Source organism: Phyllobates terribilis, unplaced genomic scaffold (genome assembly GCF_046119375.1).
Source record: "Phyllobates terribilis strain yellow unplaced genomic scaffold, ASM4611937v1 Scaffold_11__3_contigs__length_659146591, whole genome shotgun sequence".
NCBI classification, from domain to species: domain Eukaryota; kingdom Metazoa; phylum Chordata; class Amphibia; order Anura; family Dendrobatidae; genus Phyllobates; species Phyllobates terribilis.
This window is the reverse complement of record NW_027362771.1, coordinates 151,011,606-151,032,705: the sequence shown is the minus strand read 5'-3', so window position 1 is coordinate 151,032,705 and position 21,100 is coordinate 151,011,606. Positions and strand designations below refer to the sequence as shown.

Here is a 21,100-nt window from a genome sequence, read left to right as displayed (position 1 = left end):
AAATTGGGTTGGGTCATTTCTCAGTCCTGGAAGATATAGCTTGCTGTAGTTCTGTCCATTTTCCTAAGGAGTACCTCACTCGGCTAAGCTCTGAGCCATTTCCATGATATTGGGTTGTATATTTTTTTTATAAACACGGCTTACCTTTCTGGATTAAATATATAAAATATAATAGCTTTGTTCCTCTTGCTCTGTAAACCGCACACCTGAAGCCATACACTACCTGTAACGGGTGTCCAATTGTAACAATTTCAAGGGTGACAACACTTTCGGCCATGACTGTATACAGTGGCATGTAAAAGTTTGGGTACCCCTGGTCAAAATTACTGTTAATGTGAACATTTAAGCAAGTTGAAGATGAAATGATCTTTAAAAGGCCTAAAGTTAAAGATGACACATTTCCTTTGTATTTTAGCCCCCCAAAAATGTCTGACGCTAGCCAGTACCAGCGTCAGGAAGTTTTTTCTGTGGGCGGAGTTCACGCCCTGCTCTGTCCCCGGCATCCTCCTAAAATATATAATAAATTGGGTACAGTAGTTCGATGGAGTTTGTGGGGAATTTTTTTTCATAAGAATTTGGGAAAGTTATGAAATGTCCTACAAATGTCTTTCCTATTCCTGATCTAAGGGTCTAGACTTTTAGCGGAGATGAATCTGTGCTACAATAAATTTATCACTTAAACATGAGCCATGTATGAGGGAGTCGGAGTCGGAGTTGGAGTCGATGTCATGGAAATTGAGGAATCGGAGTTGGAGGTTTGGCTTACCGACTCCACAGCCCTGCCCTGCATGGTTACTACCTAGTAGCAGCCCCTTTTGAAAGTATCACAGCTTGCAAACGCTTTTTGTAGCCAGCCAAGAGTCATTCATTTCTTGGTTGAGGGATTTTCATCCATTCTTCCTTGGAAAGTTCTTCCATTTCTCTGAGATTCTAGGGTCGTCTTGGATGGACAGCTATTTTGAGGTCTAACCACAGATTTTCAATGATGTTCAGACCAGGGGACTGTGAGGGCCATTGTAAAACCTTGAGCATGCACCTTTTGGTGTAGTCTATTGTGGATTTTGATGTGTGTTTAGGATCATTATCCATTTGTAGAAGCCATCCTCTTTTCAACTTCAGCTTTTTTACAGATGGTGTTATGTTTGCATCAAGAATTTGTTGAAATTTCATTGAATGCATTCTTCCCTCTACCCGTGAAATGTTCCCCATGCCATTAGCTGCAACACAACCCCAAAGAATGATTGATCCACCCCCATGCTTACTGGTTGGCGAGATATTCTTTTCCTGAAATTCTGTACCCTGTTTTCTCCACACATGGTGGATTATGGTGATTATGGTGGCCAAAGAGTTCTCTTTTAACCTCATCGGTCCACAGGACTTGTTTCCAAAATGCATCAGACTTTAGAAGTTCTTTTGCATACCACTGACGCTGAATTTTATAGTGAGGACGCAGGAGAGGTTTTCTTCTGATGACTCCTCCATGAGGGCCATATTTGTGAAGGTGTATCTGAACAGTAGAACAATGTACCACAACTCCAGAGTCTGCTAAATCTTTCAGAAGGTCTTTTTCAGTCAAGCGGGGGTTCACATTTGCCTCGCTAGCAATCCTGCGAGCGGCTCTCACTTAAAATTTACTTTCTTACAGACCTTATCTTGACCTCCACTGTTCCTGCTAACTGCAATTTCTTAATTACATATCGAACTGAGGAAAAGGCAACTTGAAAACGTTTTGCTATATTTTTAGAGCCTTCTCCTGCTTTGTGAGCCTCCACCACTTTCAGAGTGCTAGGCAGCTGCGTAGAAGAACCCATGGCTGCTATTTTTTGGCACAAGGTTAGAGGAGGCTGGGTTGTTATAAAGTTGGGAAATTTGCATCACCAAGGCCTTTCCTAACAATGATAGTGAATAAGACATAAACCTAACAGGCTAATTAAGGTCTGAAACCTTGATCAAGTTATCTGAGCACACAAGTCTCCAAGGGTGCCCAAACTTTCGGCCCATTTTCTTTTTAGTAATTTTTAAAATGAAAAATATGGTAATAAATATATTATGTCAAAAGCAGAAATTTTGACTAGGGTTGCCACTGTATACAGATACTGAGAATTAGGGTTCATTCACATTTGCGTATATAAAATCGCTCAGATTCTCAGCAAGAAAAGGTAGCGACTTGTCATACGTCATAAGTATGTCATTCCGTATATCATGCGAGTGCTATGTGAGTGTGGGTTTTTTTCTCGCCTAGCATCTGTACAGTTATATGAAAAAGTTTGGGCACCCCTATTAATCTTAAGCTTAATGTTTTATAAAAATTGGTGTTTTTGCAACAGCTATTTCAGTTTGATATATGTAATAACTGTTGGACACAGTAATGTTTCTGCCTTGAAATGAGGTTTATTGTACTAACAGAAAATGTGCAATCTGCATTCAAACAAAATTTGACAGGTGCATAAGTATGGGCACCTCACCAGAAAAGTGACATTAATATTTAGTAGATCCTCCTTTTGCAAACATAACAGCCTCTAGTCGCTTCCTGTAGCTTTTAATGAGTTCCTGGATCCTGGATGAAGGTATTTTTGACCATTCCTCTTTACAAAACAATTCCAGTTCAGTTAAGTTTGATGGTCGCCGAGCATGGACAGCCCTCTTCAAATGATCCCACAGATGTTCAATGATATTCAGGTCTGGGGACTGGGATGGCCATTCCAGAACATTGTAATTGTTCCTCTGCATGAATGCCTGAGTAGATTTGGAGCGGTGTTTTGGATCATTGTCTTGCTGAAAGATCCATCCCCTGCGTAACTTCAACTTTATCACTGATTCTTGAATATTATTGTCAAGAATCTGCTGATACTGATTGGAATCCATGCGTCCCTCAACTTTAACAAGATTCCCGGTGCCGGCATTGGCCACACAGCCCCAAAGCATGATGGAACCTCCACTAAATTTTACTGTGGGTAGCAAGTGTTTTTCTTGGAATGCTGTGTTTTTGTGCCGCCATGCATAACGCTTTTTTGTATGACCAAACAACTCAATCTTGGTTTCATCAGTCCACATGACCTTCTTCCAAAAAGAAATTGGCTTCTCCAAATGTGCTTTTGCATACCTCAGCCGACTCTGTTTGTGGCGTGCTTGCAGAAACGGCTTCTTTCGCATCACTCTCCCATACAGCTTCTCCTTGTGCAAAGTGCGTTGTATAGTTGACCGATGCACAGTGACACCATCTGCAGCAAGTTGATGCTGCAGCTCTCTGGAGGTGGTCTGAGGATTGTCCTTGACTGATCTCACCATTCTTCTTCTCTGCCTTTCTGATGTTTTTCTTGGCCTGCCACTTCTGGCCTTAACAAGAACTGTCCCTGTGTTCTTCCATTTCCTTACTATGTTCCTCACAGTGGAAACTGACAGGTTAAATCTCTGAGACAGCTTTTTGTATCCTTCCCCTGAACAACTATGCTGAATAATCTTTGTTTTCAGATCATTTGACAGTTGTTTTGAGGAGCCCATGATGCCACTCTTCAGAGGAGATTCAAACAGGAGAACAACTTGCAAGTGGCCACTTTAAGTAGCTTTTCTCATGATTGCATACACCTGGCTATGAAGTTCAAAGCTCAATGAGGTTACAAAACCAAAAAAAGTGCTTTAGTAAGTCAGTAAAAAGTAGGTAGGAGTATTTAAAACAAGAAAATGATAAGGGTGCCCATACTTATGCACCTGTCAAATTTTGTTTGAATGCAGATTGCACATTTTCTGTTAGTACAATAAACCTCATTTCAAGGCAGAAACATTACTGTGTCCAACAGTTATTACATATATCAAACTGAAACAGCTGTTGCAAAAACACCAATTTTTATAAAATATTAAGCTTAAGATTAATAGGGGTGCCCAAACTTTTTCATATAACTGTATGTCATGTGTATTACAAGTGCTTGCCATCCGTATGCAATGCTTTTTTTACACCATGTTTTGCATATTATAATAATACTCTATGTAAATTAAATCTTGTTGTCAAATAATAAAGCTATTTTATATATAAACATAAAAAGATGAAAGATAAAGATATTAGATATATAATATATAGAAAGACAGAATAGATAGATATCCTGCAGATATATAAATTTACAAGCCTCTACATATAATAAACGACTCTGATGAGCGTTATCATTACTGATGTCACCGCTATTCAGAGCCGCTGGGTCTCGCAGAGCGCAGCGTGAGCTGGGAGTGGTTGCTGCTAAAAGCCTAAGGAGACTCAGAATGAGTCTCGAAAGGCTTTTAATGACGGAATCGAGGACGTCCTGGGAAGCACTGGACTAAGTCAGAGCTGCGTGGGACCCTTATTTTCGAATAAATTGGTGAACGAAGGAGAGTGTCTTGTTTCTATTTCCAGGTTTTCCAGGTTTCCATTTGTGAACAATGCCAGATTCCTTGGACTACATCGGACCTGCATGATATTTTTTTTAATAAATTGGTGAACCAGGGAATGTTTGGGGAGTGTTTATTCAAATAAAGCATTTTTTGGTGTGTGTATTTTTTTTCTGTTATTACTGGGTCAGTAATGAGGGTGTCTGACAGACATCTCAACATTATTAACACCAGGGCTTGATGGCAGCTGTGATTATTGACAGCTGACATCAACCCCAAGCCACATTATCCCGATTGCCACCGCACTAGGGCAATCGAAAGAGCAAAGGCAAAATGCCAGAATTGGTGCATCTCATGTGATGCGCCACTTCTGGGGCTGCTGCTGGCTGGTATTTTTAGGCTGGCAAGGGCCGAATAACAATGGACCTTCTCAGCCTGATTATATTAGCTCATAATACATTACATTTGCTGGTAATGCACTGGCATGTGAAATTTTGGGCACCCTTGGTCAAAATTACTGTTATTGTGAACAGTTAACCACTTCGCACCAGAGCCTGTTTTTGCCTTCGTGACCGGGCCAATTTTTTCAATTCTGACCACTGTCACTTTATGAAGTAATTACTCTGGAACGCTTCAACGTATTCCCCTGATTCTGAGAATGTTTTTTCATGACATATTGTACTTCATGATAGTGGTAAAATTTCTTTGATATAACTTGCGTTTATTTGTGAAAAAAATCGGAAATTTGGCGAAAATTTTGAAAATTTTGCAATTTTCAAACTTTGAATTTTCATGCCCTTAAATCAGAGAGATACGTCACACAAAATAGTTAATAAATAACATTTCCCACATGTCTACTTTACATCAGCACAATTTTGGAACCAAAATTTTTTTTTGTTAGGGAGCTATAAGGGTTAAAAGCTGACCAGCGATTTCTCATTTTTCCAACAAAATTTACAAAAACATTTTTTTAGGGACCACATCATATTTGAAGTCACTTTGAGGGGTCTTTATGACAGAAAATACCCAAAAGTGACACCATTCTAAAGACTGCACCCCTCAAGGTGCTCAAAACCACATTCAAGAACTTTATTAACCCTTCAGGTGCTTCACAGGAATTTTTGGAATGTGGAAGAAAAAAATGAACATTTAACTTTTTTCACAAAAATGTTACTTTAGACCCATTTTTTTTATTTTCACATGGGTAACAGGAAAAAATGGACCCCAAATTTTTTTTTGCAATTTCTCTTGAGCGTGCTGATACGTGATATGTGAGGGAAAACCACTGTTTGGGCGCACTGCAGGGTTCGGAAAGGAAGGAGCGCCATTAGACTTTTTGAATGTAAAATTTGTCTGAATAATTAGCAGACGCCATGTTGCGTTTGGAGAGCTCCTGATGTGCCTAAACAGTGGAAACCCCCCACAAGTGACACCATTTTGGAAACTAGACCCTTTAGGGAACTTATCTAGATGTGTGGTGAGCACCTTGAACCCCAAGGTGCTTCATAGAAGTTTATAATATTGAGCTGTAAAAATAAAATTTTCGCATTTTTCCCACAAAAACGTATTTCATCCCTTAAGTTTGCATTATCATAAGGGTAATAGGAAAAATTGCACCATTAAATTTGTTGTGCAATTTCTCCTGAACACGCTGATACCAAATATGTGGAGGCAAACCACTGTTTGGGCGCACGGCAGCGTTTAAAAGGGAAGGAGCGCCATTTGACTTTTTGAATGTAAAATTTGTTTGAATAATTAGCGGACGCCATGTTGCATTTGGGGAGCCCCTGATGTGCCTAAACAGTGGAAACCCCCCACAAGTGACACCATTTTGGAAACTAGACCCATTAGGGAACTTATCTAGATGTGTGGTGAGCACCTTGCACCTCCAGCTGCTTCACAGAAGTTTATAATATTGAGCCGTAAAAATAAAATTTTCACATTTTTCCCACAAAAAATGTTTTTCATTCCCTAATTTTGTATTATCATAAGGGTAACAGGATAAATTGCACCATGAAATTTGTTGTACAATTTCTTCTGAGTACGCCGATACCCCATATGTGGGGGAAAACCACTGCTTTGGTGTACGGCAGGGTTTGGAAGAGAAAGGAGCGCTATGTTGGCTGGGATAGGCAGCAGACACCATGTCACATTTGAAGAGTCGCTGACATGCCGAAACAGCAGAAACCCCCACAAGTGACCCCATTTTGTAAACTACACCACTCAAGGAATTCATCTAGGGAAGTAGTGAGTATTTTTTAATTTTTAAATTTATACCATTGGGCAGTGAAAAAAGCATAATTATATTTTTACCACAAAAAAATGTTTTACCCTCAGATTTTAAATTTTCACACAGGGCAATGGGTAAAAATGGTGACGAAATGTGTCACACAATTTCTTCTAAAAGTGGCAATACTCCATATGTGACTGTATCGTACTGCTCAGCCATATGGCGAGATCTGGGGGGGACGGAGCGCTATTTGACAATTGGAGAACAAATTATTGTAGAATAGGCAGTTGGATTTGGGAGCACAAAATTTTCTGAATCTCTTTTGGGGGGCAAGGGCCATTTCGCTTTTCCAGAGCCTTTCTGCTACCAGTAACTTGGAAGTCCCTTATATTTTTAACAGATGACGGACCTGAGTGGGGACTAGCTTTTTTTGAGGACTGAGTTGAAGCTTTTATTGGGAACATTTTACGTAACATTTATCCGGCGCTCTAGGCTGAGCACTTACATCGGGGTTTCCATCTAAATTTCCAAGTGATGTAATTCAGATGAAACCCCTGCCGGATCCATTCACTGTAATGAGGCAGCAGAGTTACTCTGGACTCCGTCTGGCCTCTGTTTAGCGGTGTCCTTTTTTTCAGAAGTGCACAAAACTGTGGCCAACCGCACTTTTATGCATGCCTAAAACAAATGACACTGTGGGATCCCAGGCTAGACGGCGTCCACAGTGGCCTATATCTGCCTCATTACAGGGAATCTTCCGTCATGGGTTCCGGCTGAATCACGTATTTCAGAGATTTACACGGAAACTCTGGTCTAAGTGCTCAGCGCAGAGCGCAGGATAAATGTGGGCAGAGCCTTACTGCGATCTTTGGGAGACATAATAAACAAATCAGTAGCAGGTGAAGAATTGGTTTTATTAATTTTTTACGCCGTTCCTAGTGTGATATAACTGATTAGATTACTTTATTCTTCGGGTCGGTGCGATTAAAGAGATAGCAGATTTATATCGGGTTTTTATGACTGACAGCTGTCACACACTAAAAGACGCTTTTTTTTTGCAAAATCTAGTTTTTGCATCACCATATTTTCAGAGCTATAATTTTTCCATATTTCAGCCGACAGTCATGTGACGGCTTGTTTTTTGCGGGACGAGTTGACATTTTTATTGGTACCATTTTTGGGTACGTGACATTTTTTGATCGCTTTCTATTCCGTTTTTTGGGAGGTAAAATTAACAAAAACAAACAATTCAGGAATTGTTTTTTGAGTTTTTTTTTTTATGCCGTTCTGCGTGTGGTAAAAGTGATCAGGTAGCGTTATTCTTCGGGTCAGTACGTTTACAGCGATACTACACTTACTGTATTTTTTTTATGTTTTGGCGCTTTTACACAATAAAACAATTTTATAGAAAAAAATATTTTTTTTGCATTGCTTTATTCTGAGCGCTATAACTTTTTTATTTTTCGGCTGATGGAGCTGTATGGCGGCTTTTTTTCGAGGAACAAGATGACGTTTTCAGCGGTACCATTTTTATTTCTATTTTGTTTTTTGATCGCATTTTTTTCCACTTTTTGTTTGGCGATATGATGAAAAAGCATATTTTTTTGCTCCGTTTTTTATTTATTTTTATTACGGTGTGCACAGAAGGAGTTAATTAGTGTGACAGTTTTATAGCACGGGTTGTTTCGGACGCGGCGATAGCAAATATGTGTACTTTTTTTGGTTTTGTAAAAATATACGGATTTATTGGTTTAATATTTTATTTATTAATTTTTATTTATTCTGTGATTTTTTTTTACAGTTTAAAAACTTTTTTTCTACATTTTTACTTAGTCCCTGTATGGGACATTAATTTTTATTTTTCTGATCACTGATCTCATGTAATGTAATAGACATGTATTACATTACATGAGATCTTCGCTGACTGTTTCACAGCCATAGTCTCCTGCCTGGCTTCAGCTGCAGGCTGAGCCAGGCAGGACACCATATATGGCAGATCTGGAGGCGGTCATGTGATCTCCAGCTGCCATAGCAACCCCAGGTCCTGGAAGGTATCAGGGGTCGTCGGAGAGGTAAGTAAGACGACCCCCTCTCCTCCTTCTATCTTCTATATGCCGCGATCACTATAGATCGCGGCATATAGAACATAGCAAAGGGTTAACATTACTGGGACCTGATCCAATCAGGTCCCGATGATGTCCCCTGTGAGAGCTAACGCTCTGCACCGGAATCGCAGAGCTTGCAGGACCCTGGGGGTCCTGAGCGCTGCGAGACCACCCACCGTTTTTAAACGTCGGTGCTGCACAGAGCCCAGCAAGCGCCGACGTTTATCTACAGTGGGCGGTCGGGAACCGGTTAAGCAAGTTGAAGATGAAATGATCTCTAAAGGCCTAAAGTTAATGACACATTTCCTTTGTATTTTAGGCAAATAAATAAAATGATATAGATTATATATAATTTTTTTTCTTCCTTTCATTACAAAAAGGATAATGGGCTGCTGCAAAAGTTTGGGCATCCTGCATGGTTAGTATTTAGCAGTACCCACTTTTGAAAGTGTCACAGCTTGTAAGCGCTTTTTGTAGCCAGACCAGAGTCTTTCAAGTCTTGAGGGATTTTCATCCATTCTTCCTTGGGAAATTCTTCCAGTTCTGCAAAATTCCTGGGTCATGTTGCATGCACTGCATTTTCAATAATGATCAGATCAGGGGACTGTGATGGCCACTGTAAAACCTTCAGCTGGCGCCTTTTGAGGTAGTCAATTGTGATTTTGACGTGTTTAGGATTATTATCCATTTGTAGAAGCCATCCTCTTTTCAACTTCAGATTTTTTACGGATGGTGTTAAGTTTGCATCAAGAATTTGTTGAAATTTCATTGAATCCATTCTTCCCTCTACCCGTGAAATGTTCCCCATGCCATTGGCTGCAACACAACTCCAAAGTATAATTGATCCACCCCCATGCTTAATGGTTGGCGAGATGTTCTTTTCCTGAAATTCTGTGCCATTTTTTCTGCACACGTACCTTTGATCATTGTGGCCAAGGAGTTCTATTGTAACCTCATCGGTCCAAAGGACATGTTTCCAAGATGCATCAGGCTTGTTAGATGTTATTTTTCATACTTCTAACACTGAATTTTATGGTGAGGATGCAGGAGAGGTTTTCTTCTGTTGACTCTTCCACGAAGGCCATATTTGTGCAGGTGTCTCTGAACAGTAGAACAATGTACCACAACTCCAGAGTCTGCTAAAGCTTTCTGAAGGTCTTTTGCAGTCAAGCTCTCGCTGAAATATTGCTTGGTCTTCCAGACCTTATTTTGACCTCCACTATTCCTGTTAAGTGCCATTTCTTAATCACATTTCGAACTGAGGAAAAGGTAAATTGTAAACCCTTTGCTATCTTCTTATAGCCTTCTCCTGCTTTGTGGGCCTCCACCATTTTCATTTTCAGAGTGCTAGGCAGCTGTTTAGAAGAACCCATGGCTTCTGTTTTTTGGCACAAGGTTAGAGGAGAATGAGTTTTTATAAAGCTAGGAAATTTGCATAATCTGGCCCTTCATAACGTTGATAGTGAACAAGACATAACCCTAACAGGTTAATTAAGGTCTAAAACCTTGGTCAAAGTTATCTAAGCACACAAATTTCCAAGGGTGCCCCAAACTTTTGAATCGGCCCATTTATCTTTTTGTAATTTTTAAAATGTAAAAAATGATATGTATATTTTTTTCCTAAAATACAAAGAAAATGTGTCATCTTTAACTTCAGCCCTTTTAGAGATCATTTCATCTTCAACTTGCTTAACTGTTCACAATAACTGTTACTTGCCACTGTACATCATAGTAGGCAGGGACTGCGGCATATTCATATGAAGCTGAGTGCAGTATATACATCATAGGAGGCTGAGACTGAGGTATATACATCATAGGAGGCTGAGACTGAGGTATATACATCATAGGAGGCTGAGACTGAGGTATATACATCATAGGAGGGTAAGACTTGAGTATATACTTCATAGGAGGCTGAGGCTGGGGACGCGGTGAACAGAGCAGGGCGTGAACTCTGCCCATAGAAAAAACTTCCTGACGCTGGTACTGGCTAGAGTTAGACATGGTAAAATCCCTGTGTGCTCCGCGGCGGTGTCATGAGTGCGCTGATTTTTATATACTCTGTAGTGAAATTATATGATATAATGTAAATGAAGAATACACCTAGGTAAGCAAGTTTGCCATCTAGAAACAGTAATTTAATATTCATGAAATAGCATGTATACTGAAATTGAGCATGACTGTGAAGGCAATTCTACAAAAGTCATTGTTTTGATTAACCAATAACATCTAGTGTTGAGCGAGCATTAAAATGCTTGGGTACTCGTTGCTCGGGTCGAGCACATTGGAATACTCGGGTGCTTGACCCGAGCAATGAGCCCAATGTAAGTCTATGGGAAACTCGAGCATTTTTCAGGCGGCTCCTCCCGGCGGTCTGCAGAGGGCCTAAAAATTGCCCAAATCGATGGGAACAGTGCTCAAATGACATGGGAACAGCATGAGGAAGACCCCTGGAAGTATCTCTGACTCCCAGATCACTGCTGTCAACAACGTTGTCAGAGTATTACGCCACTTTTACGGATTCACAATAAAACATAAAAAACAAAACCAAAATGGATTTTCCTGGGAAATATGTTAAGGAACATCCTTTCCAGGGTATTGACTTGTATATAAGGCAAAATAAATAATCAAAAACAAAAATACTCCTCCACACCTTGGGCTATGTTCACACACAGCGTTTTTGATGCGTTTTTGCACTTTTGCATTGCTTTCAACCAAGACAAATGCATTCACCAGGAAATGTCATTTTAACATTTTACAACCTTATCTGGCCATGTGGTGTGTGACACATCCGACACATGCATACAGTGCTGAAGAGACATGGGAACAGCATGGGACCTCTGGAAGCATCTCTGACTCCCAGGTCACTGCCTAAAAGTGTGCCCATCATAAGTGATCCTTCGCGCATGCGAAGATGCCTCCCGCCATGCACCTGTCGTTGCAGACTTGCAACAATCACCGTCCACGTCCTTGTCCCAGTGCAGCGTTCAGCTGTCCCTACCCCATTCCTTGGAATGCAGGCGCAAGTATGCAGCCAGCCACCCACCAACCCACAGGCAACTATACTTTACTGCCAAATTTTTGACAGCTGCTTGCACTTGAAATGTGGCCTTTTAGGCTCGTGGAGGCAGAAGCTGTCCACAATCTTATGGCGGCGGCGACCGGGTATCCATACTCTGTCCCAAGCCGCCAATATTTGTCCCGGTGTCGTCTCCGCCTTCCACAAGCACAGGTCCCACAACATTACCCGTGCCCTCCCCAGTGCACTTACTGGGAAGGACCGCCTAACCACAAACACGTGGACAGGTGAATGTGGCCAGGGACGGTACGGAACCAGACCACAGCTTTTTTTGCTGAGTAGTATTTCACCACAGCCATATTCTTTAGCTTGGTGAAAGGACTTGGGAAACCACATCTACCCAGCTGTCATTTCTCCCAGGAAGTCCTCCAAAGCCGCTTTTGCTTGAAATGTGGCCTTTTAGGCTCATGGAGGCGGAATCTTTTCATAACCTCATGCCAGCGGCGGCCGGGTGTCCATACTCGGTCCCCAGCCGCCACTGTTTCTCCCGGTGTCGTCTCCGCCTTCCACAAGCACGGGTCCCACAACATTACCCGTGCCCTCCCCAGTGCACTTACTGGGAAGGACCGCCTAACCACAAACAAGTGGACAGGTGAATGTGGCCAGGGATGGTACGGAGCCAGTCCACAGCTTTTTTTGCTGAGAGTTGTATTTCACCACAGCCATATTCTTTAGCTTGGTGAAAGGACTGGCATAGAGGGAAATTGTGTCTACTCTGGGTGTCATTTCTCCCAGGAAGTCCTCTAAAGCAGCTTTTGCAGAAGCAATGGCAGCCCGTCCAACATCAACTCGCACTTCTCGGTGGTGCTTTGACACACAAACATCTTTCTTTGCGCATTTAATTTCATGACTACAGAGTTGGGCAATGGCCTGATCTGCAATCCGGTTTGAGAAATAACATGCATAAGCACGTCCGATCCACATTAAAAAAACAGCCATAGAGTGTCCGGGAACCTTCCCCCACACTTTTCTTAGCCAGGGCTGCTTCTCGGCAGGGTTGGACGGACCCACCAGAAAACCGGAGACTCCTCCAGTGGACCCTGGCTTCTCCTTCAGGAGAGTTCATATTGCCGAGGTGAGGCCATGATGATGATAGAGGTCACCATCTGCTTAGTTTTCTGTTACTTGGAATGCAAGCACAAGTATGCAGCCAGCCACCCACCCACAGGCTGCAATACTAAACTGCAAGATTTCAGGGCAGCTGCTTTCACTTGAAATGTGGCCTTTTAGGCTTATGGAGGCAGAAGCTTTTCACAACCTCATGCTTGGTGCCTCGTGTCCATACTCGGTCCCCAGCCGTCACTACTTCTCCCGGTGTTGTCTCCGCCTTCTACAAGCGCGGGTTCCTGAACAGTACTGCTGGTACTTTTCTGTGGGAATTTGCTTGCCTCCTTCCAGCCTGGAATATTTCCAGTAAACTATGGTGCGACGCCATGGTATTAGCACTGCCCCCAGTAACAGTAGTGAAGCCATCCCCAATTTCCTTCTCAGGAATTTTATTTGGTAGACTGAGTGTCTGCCCAAATACATTATTTTCTAACAAAGGAGCTGAAGATAAGAGTGGCAGTAGGTGCAAGTTTCTCCAGCCTGTTAGATATTAGAGGGTGAACGGCAGCTTATTGGATCGGTGGTTAGCACTGAAGCCTTGCAGCGCTGGGATCCTGGGTTCAAATCCCAGCAAGGACAACATCTGCAAGGACTTTGTATGTTCTCCCCATGTTTGCGTGGGTTTCCACCTCAGTAAAAAAAGCAGCCATAGAGTGTCCGTGAACCTTCCCACACACTTTTCTTAGGCGAGACTGGTTCTCGGCAGGGTTGGACGGTCCCACCAGAGAATCCTCTGGTGTGCCCTTGCTTCTGCATCAGGAGAGTTCATGATAGCGCTAACTTTGCAGCGGCTATGGGGCTCTTGAGCGGAGGAGAAAGGTGAGCCCTCAGAATCAAATCCTCTGGTGGGCACAATGTTTTTCAATCTGAAACAGCTTCTCAGTGGGAGTTGTATTTCACCACAGCCATATTCTTTAGCTCGGTGAAAGGACTGGCAAAGAGGGAAACCGTATCTACTCAGGCTGTCATTTCTGAGTCACCAGGTTCCGCCCATTGTCACACACGACCATGCCTGGCTGTATGTTCAGCGGTGAGAGCTACAGATCAAGCTGCTGTGTTACAGCTTTCAACAACTCTGCAGCGCTGGGCGGTTTGTCACCTAAGCATTAAGCATGTTATCTTCAGCACAGCCTGTTGCCACTTGGCCAAGGCAGTGCTGCAGTGCTTTCAGCTTGTGATTGATGTGGTCATTTCGGAGACGGAGGAGGAGGTGCAGGAGCTGAACAATGTGATTACATTGAGGTTGCATTGGCGACTCTGTTTATACTAAAGAAAGATCTTACTGTTTTTTGTTTTTTTTACATTGGTTTTTAAGGCAAATGCATTCACCGGGAAATGTCATTTTAACATTTTACAACCTTATCTGGCAATGTGGTGTGTGACACATCATCAGACACATCCTGTTTCATTGATGATGGAGATGAAAGACACATAGATCAGGGCCACAGTAACGAGTACGACATGTCCCCATTAGAAAAGGAGAGAGTCTGCTATACAGTTATAGGGTACGCAGTGAGTCCAACGGTTGACCAAATTAAGGAAAAACCCCACTAAGAAATTAAAGACACAGAGGAGGGCCACAGTAACAAATACGACATGTTCCCATTAGAAAGGAGAGGGTCTGCTATACAGTTATAGGGTATGCAGTGAGTCCAACGGCTGACCAAACTTAGGAGAAACCTTACTAACAATTTAAAGAGACATAGAGCAGGGCCACAGTAACTACAAATTCCCATTAGAAAGGAGAGAGTCTCCCATAGTGTTGGCCTATACAGTGAATGCAAGGGCTGCCAAAAATTTGGAGGCACTTCAATGCCCCTTGGAAGAGATGTGGAGGAGGGCCTCATAAAAAAATGTTCCCATTAGAAAGCAGCGGGCCTCCTATACTTGTAATGCCCATGCACTAAGTGTATGGGCTGACAAACATTTACCCCTGGGGGGTATATATGAACATACTGTATAATTATTTTTTTTTACGGGTATCATAAACATCCTTTAAAAAAAATTATGTGGGAGTTGCATCACGGACCACGGTCACCCTGGTGATATGGTGGTGGAGGATGAGGAGGAGGAGGACAAGAAAAAATAGCCAAAATCGGGAAGCGTATACCCATGTCTGGGTGTGAAAAGGTGCATGGGAATACACCTCCCAAGAAAAGACACTGGATTTGAGTTTATGCTACACTGCTATCATTCGGTGGTGTTGAGAAGTCTGGCCCAATCCAGCCCTTGTTCATTTTTATAAGAGTCAGCCTGTCAGCATTTTCAGTTGACAGGCGGATGCGCTTATCAGTTATAATTCCACCAGCGGCACTAAAAACCCACTCTGATAAAACGCTGGCGGCAGGGCAGGCCAGGACCTCCAAGGCATAGAGAGCCAGTTCATTCCACGCATCCAGCTTGGATACCCAATAATTATAAGGCACAGAGGAATCACGGAGGACGTTGGTATGGTCGGCAAGGTACTCCCTCAGCATCTACCCAAACTTTGCACTCCTTGTGAGAGTACCCCACGCCTCAGGGCCTGTGCGATGGGAGGGTCTGAGAAAACTCTCCCAGAAGTTTGACAGTGTTCCCCTGTCTCTGCTGGATTGAAGTTGTGTCTCTCTCGCCTGTACGCCTTGGTTGTCCAACGAAGTGTGCCCTCTGCCGCCAGCGTTTTCAGATGGGAATTTTTTTAATAGTTCCGCAACAAGGGCCTTCTGGCACAGCCCCATTTTTGTAGACCTGTCCGCCTCAGGACTAAGAGATATACATTTTTTCTTGTAGCGTGGGTCTAGAAGTATCACCAACCAGTAATGCCTATCACCCAAAATTTTGAGAACGCAAGGGTCATGGGAAAGGCAGCGTAACAAACTCAGCCATGCGTGCCAAACTACTAACAGGCAAGACTTCTGTGTCCTCACCAAGAGGATGACTGACCATGCTCTCCTCCTCCTCCTCTGTCCTCTGGCCATCCACGCTGAACAGACGGTATGACAGCTGTGCAGGTAGTACTGTCTATAGTGCATGAAACTAGCTCCTCTCCTTCCTCCTCCTCCTCTTCCTCATTGTCACCCAATCCACATTGGGATGAGATGAGGCTTGGCTGTGTGTACTCACCCTGTATGGTTCCTTGCTCCATCTCATCGTGCTCCGCCTGCAATGCATCCTCTTTGATTGTGAGCAGAGAGCGTTTCAGAAGACCGAGAAGCGGGATGGTGACGCTAATTATGGTGTCATCGCCGCTCACCATCTTGGTGGAGTCCTCAAAGTTTTGGAGGATGGTACATATATCTGACATCCATGTCCACTCCTGAGGTCTTATGTGTGGAGTCTGAACTGAATACCGACGGCCTTGTTGATGCTGGTAGTCAACAACTGCCCTGTTCTGCTCAGAAATCCTTCCCAACATCTGCAGTGTAGAGTTCCAACGTGTGGGGACATCACACACCAGTCGGAACCGGAAGCTGCAAACGCTGCTGAAACACGGCAGGGGCACACAGGTGGCGTACTCTAACAAGCAGATCCGGCAGCTCCGGGAAGGATTTGAGAAACCACTGAACCACGAGGTTAAGCACATGGGCCAGGCATGGTACATGTGTGAGCTCGCCTCGCCTCAGAGCCGCCACCAGGTTCCGGCCATTGTCACACACGACCATGCCTGGCTGTAGGTTCAGCGGTGTGAGCCACAGATCTGCCTGCCCTTTCAGAGCTGTCCACAACTCTTCAGCATTGTGCAGTTTGTCACCTAAGCATGTTAGCTTCAGCACAGCCTGTTGCCGCTTGGCCGAGGCAGTGCTGCAGTGCTTCCAGCTTGTGACTGATGTGGTCATTTCGGAGATGGAGGCTGAAGAGGAGGAGGAGGCTGAGGTGCAGGAGCTGTAGACCCTGGGGGCAACCCTGATTGAACTAGGGCCTGCGATCCTTGGCGTCGGAAGGACGTGTTCCGTCCCAAGGTCCGACTGGGTCCCGGCTTCCACTATGTTAACCCAGTGTGCCGTCAGCGAGAAGTACCGTCCCTGCCCACAAGCACTTGTCCATGTGTCCGTGGTTAGGTGGACTTTCCCGGCAACTGCGTTGAGGGCACGGCTAATGTTTTGGGACACATGCTTGTGTAATGCGGGGACGGCACACCGGGAGAAATAGTGGCGGCTGGGGACCGAGTACCGAGGGACGGCCGCCGCAATCAGGTTGCGGAATGCTTCCGTCTCCACGAACCTAAAAGGCAACATTTCGAGCGCAAGCAGTCATGAAATGTGAGAATTTAGTAGTGTGGCCTGTGGGGCATTGGCTGCATATTTGCGCTTGCGTCCCAAGGACTGGGGTATGGACAACTGAACGCTGCGTTGGGACAAGGACATGGACGTGCTTCCTGATGCTGGTCCTTGAGAGTGCGCAACGACAAGTGCAGGGCAGGAGGCATCTTCGCATGCACCTTGGACAGGGGATTCACTGGCATGCACAACAGCGGAAGAAGCAATAGTGCCACCTGCAGACACTGTTCCTGGACCCTGGGGTTTGGCCCACAAAGTCGGGTGCTTTGCTGCCATGTGCCTGATCATGCTGGTGGTGGTCAGGCTGGTCACTTTGCCACCCCTGCTGATGCTGGCCTGGCAGGTGGTGCAAATGGCCTTTTTGGGGTTATCGGCAGAGACTTTAAAAAACAACCAGACTCGGGAAGACCTAACAGTTGTACTGGCAACTTCCTTCGTGTTGGTGTTACGGGAAACGGTTGCCTGCCTCCTGTCTGCGGCCACCACACTGCTTCTTCCTGCCTGTTGGGGTGCTCTGCCTCCCTCCCCCTGTGTGCTGCTCTCCTCGCTCTGCATGTCCTCCTGCCACCTCGTCTTCCACTTCCGCACCCTGGTCCTCCTCCTGACTTTCTGGCAATTGTGTCTCATCATCGTCCACCTATTATGACACTTTCCCACCGTCGCCTTCGTGTGACCGTGGCTGCTCAAATATTTGGGCATCGCTACACGCGATCTCCTCTTGCCTCGCTTCAAGTGGACCGGGCGAGAGGCCAGAATCTATAAATGGAAAAGTGAACAGCTCTTCAGAGTGTCCAAGTGTGGGATCAGTTGTCTCAACAACCTTTTGACACTGCTCTGGGTTCAATAGTGGTGTGCTGCGGTCCACTAGGAATTGGGACAGGAAGGTCGGGAGAGAAGATGTGGGTGTTTGTTGTGGCACAATTTCAGCTTGCCCACGGCCTTGTCCTCGGCCTCTGCATGCACCATCACCATCACGTCAAGTTCCCCGTCCCTTGCCATGTGCCTTGCCCATTTTAAATGGAGGACAGTATCTTCCACGCTCTCTACAAATGACTGAGTTTGGAGCGAACTTATATGTGATCCGTGTGACGGAGAAAACAGAGTTTTAAATACCTGGCCTGTAGGTAACTAGTTTGAACAACAAACTAGTCTGAATTTCTTCACTGACACACTGAAAGAAATTTTTAATGGAGGCCAGAAATGGCAGTATTTTCTGACAACGTATATGTGATCCATGTAACGGAGAAAACAGTTTTAAATACCTGGCCTGTGGGTAACTAGTTTGAACAGCAAACCGGTGTCAAAAATGTCGCTGACTCAGTGAACAAAAATTGGAATGGAGGCCAAAAATGGCAGTATTTTCTGAAAACGTATATGTGATCCGTGTGACGGAGAAAACACAGTTTTAAATAGCTGGATTTCTAGCGCTGTAATATGGAAAGGACCTGGCAGTATTCTGCAGTGCCAACAAGCAAATGGTGCAGAAAAAACGTGTTCTCTGGATTGCTTTTTAAGCAAATAATGAGGATTAAGATCCAAAAAAAGTATTCCTGGCCCCTGAGACCTGGGCCTTTGTATAGAAATAGCGAACAGCAGCAGCAGGCAGAATTGGAAAGGAGCCTCTTGTGCTATATGCACTGCAGTCTGCTATATACCTTGCCTGCCTATACACTCCCTGACAGAAGTTATGTCGCTTATCCATGTTATGTAAATAAAAGCTTATAACCTGACGTTAAATTCATCCATTGGTTTTATAAATTACTCTTTTGAAAGCTGAAACCCTCCCAAATTTGGTTTAGGTTAAGAAAATAAATTGGCATTAATGCTGAAATATTGTTCATTTAATTCACACAGAATGGTCAGATTTTGGCTAGACAAAAGTTTTGTCGCCCACAGAAAGTAATGTGATATTCAAACAAATAATTATCTTAAAATACAAATATATGTAGCATAACATTGGTGAATGAAGTTGTGGTGCTATTAGAGTCATATTTAATATTTTGTGTGACTTCCATGAGCTTGAAGGACTGCATCCATGCGGTTCAACAATGATTCATACAATTTATTAATGAAGTCAGCAGGAATAGCAAAGAATGCAGTCTTACATGCCTCCCAGAGTTCATCTAGATTCTTTGGTTTTGTCTTCCAAGCTTTCTCTTTCATCCTACCCCAAACATGCTCAATGATGTTCATGTCTGGTGACTGGGCTGGCCAGTCCTTGAGCACCTTGATCTTTTTTGCCTGGAGGAACTTTGTTGTAGAGATGGAAGTATGAGATGGATGTATGAGATGGAGCACCATCCTGCTGCAGAATTTGACCCCTTTTATGATTTGGAATGTAAGAGGTAGCTAATACTTCTTGATATTTTAGGCTATTGATATTGCCTTCCACCTTGCAAATGTTTCGCACACCCCATACTGAATGTAACCCAGACCATGATCTTTCCACCACCAAATTTAACTGTTTTCTCAGTGTATTTTGGATCCATACGGGCTCCAGTTAGGTCACCTGCAGTATTTGCGGCGGCTGTGGTGTAATTCTACTGAAGATTCATCAGAGAAATCCACCTTCTGCCACTTTTCCAGTGTCCATCTGTTTAGAAGGCTGTGGGACTTTGCAAATGCCACACAGTTTTTTTATTTGCCTTTTGTTTAGTGCTGGCTTCTGGGCACTGATTCGACCATGGAGGCCATTTCAAGACAGTATCCTACAAACTGTTCTAGTTGACACAGGGACTTGAGGTGACCAGGCCTGTTGGAGCTCTGCTGCAGTGGAAGAGGGGCTTGCTTTGGATTTTCTAACCAACAAACGTTCCTCCTGAGCAGTTGTCTTGCGGGGTCTGCTGGACCTGGGCTTGTCAAACACATCTCCAGTCTCTTCAAATCTTTTTTTAATTCTTTGTACTTGACGCTGAGACACATTAAAGATGCCAGCCACCTCTGCAGTGGATCTGGTCTTCAGCCTCTTGATAATCAAGGCTTTGGTCGCAGGGTGGATTTTTGATATGTTGTCAGAGCTCAAGTTGCAGTTCAAGTGAAGGTCTGGGGTGCTGGGTTTCTTTTTATACACACCCACTAATTAATCGATCATTTACTGAGCACTGGTGAGGATGTAAACTAGGATTGGGTGCATTATATGAGCAGGCGACAAAACTTTTGTCTTGCCAAAATCTGACCATTCTGTGTTCATTAAATGATCAATATTTCAGCATTGATGCCAATTTATTTTCTTAACCTAAACCAAATTTGGGAGGGTTTCAGCTTTCAAAAGAGTAATTTATAAAACCAATGGATGAATTTAACATCAGGTTATAAGCTTTTATTTACATAACATGGATAAGCGACATAACTTCTGTCAGGGACTGTATACACTGCCTGCCTGATATCTCTGCAGATGGATTAGTTAGTCCTCAAAAGGACTGTTTGTTAAGATGGATATGTGTAATGTACGGTTTTTCTCCCTACACTACCTAATACACAAACAAATCTCTCCCTGACGCAGTACCACCTCTCCCTACTCTGCCTGATTCCGGAGTGTGACGAGCACAGCGGCGCCAGGTCTGATATAGACCTGATGACGCTGTGCGGCCAGCCAATCACTGTAATGCCACAACCACCATGGCTGCGGCATTACAATGAGTGGCAGGCATTCCTGCATGTTGATTGGCACTCTAAAGAGAGCCAAACATGCAGGGAGGGGACCCGAGCTCCCGCCGAGCAACCCCGGAAATCACTAATAACATCACATAAAATTAGAGCAAGGGAAAAATACAACATTATTATTATTCATTTGGCTCTGGAATTTGGTTAATACAATTCTATTATCTTCTGAGAAAGGAATGAGTCCTAAAAAAAGATGTTTCTATTGTAAGAATAAACAATGTAACTCACCATAGGAGTACCTCATGTCACAGAACACTTTTGCATTTTCTAAAACTTGATCCTTGCACTCACATTTTCCTAAAAT

General features: G+C 43.6%; 1 protein-coding gene across 2 annotated transcripts in view; it reads right to left on the bottom strand.

Moving 5' to 3' along the window:
- Positions 1 to 21,100, bottom strand: part of NTN4 (netrin 4) — a 164,917-nt gene that overhangs the window by 12,386 nt on the left and 131,431 nt on the right. For both annotated transcript variants that reach the window (XM_073651676.1, XM_073651675.1), the window contains one exon: positions 21,025 to 21,093. In XM_073651676.1, the coding sequence (XP_073507777.1) occupies positions 21,025 to 21,093 (69 nt within the window). The remainder of the gene's footprint in view (positions 1 to 21,024; positions 21,094 to 21,100) is intronic.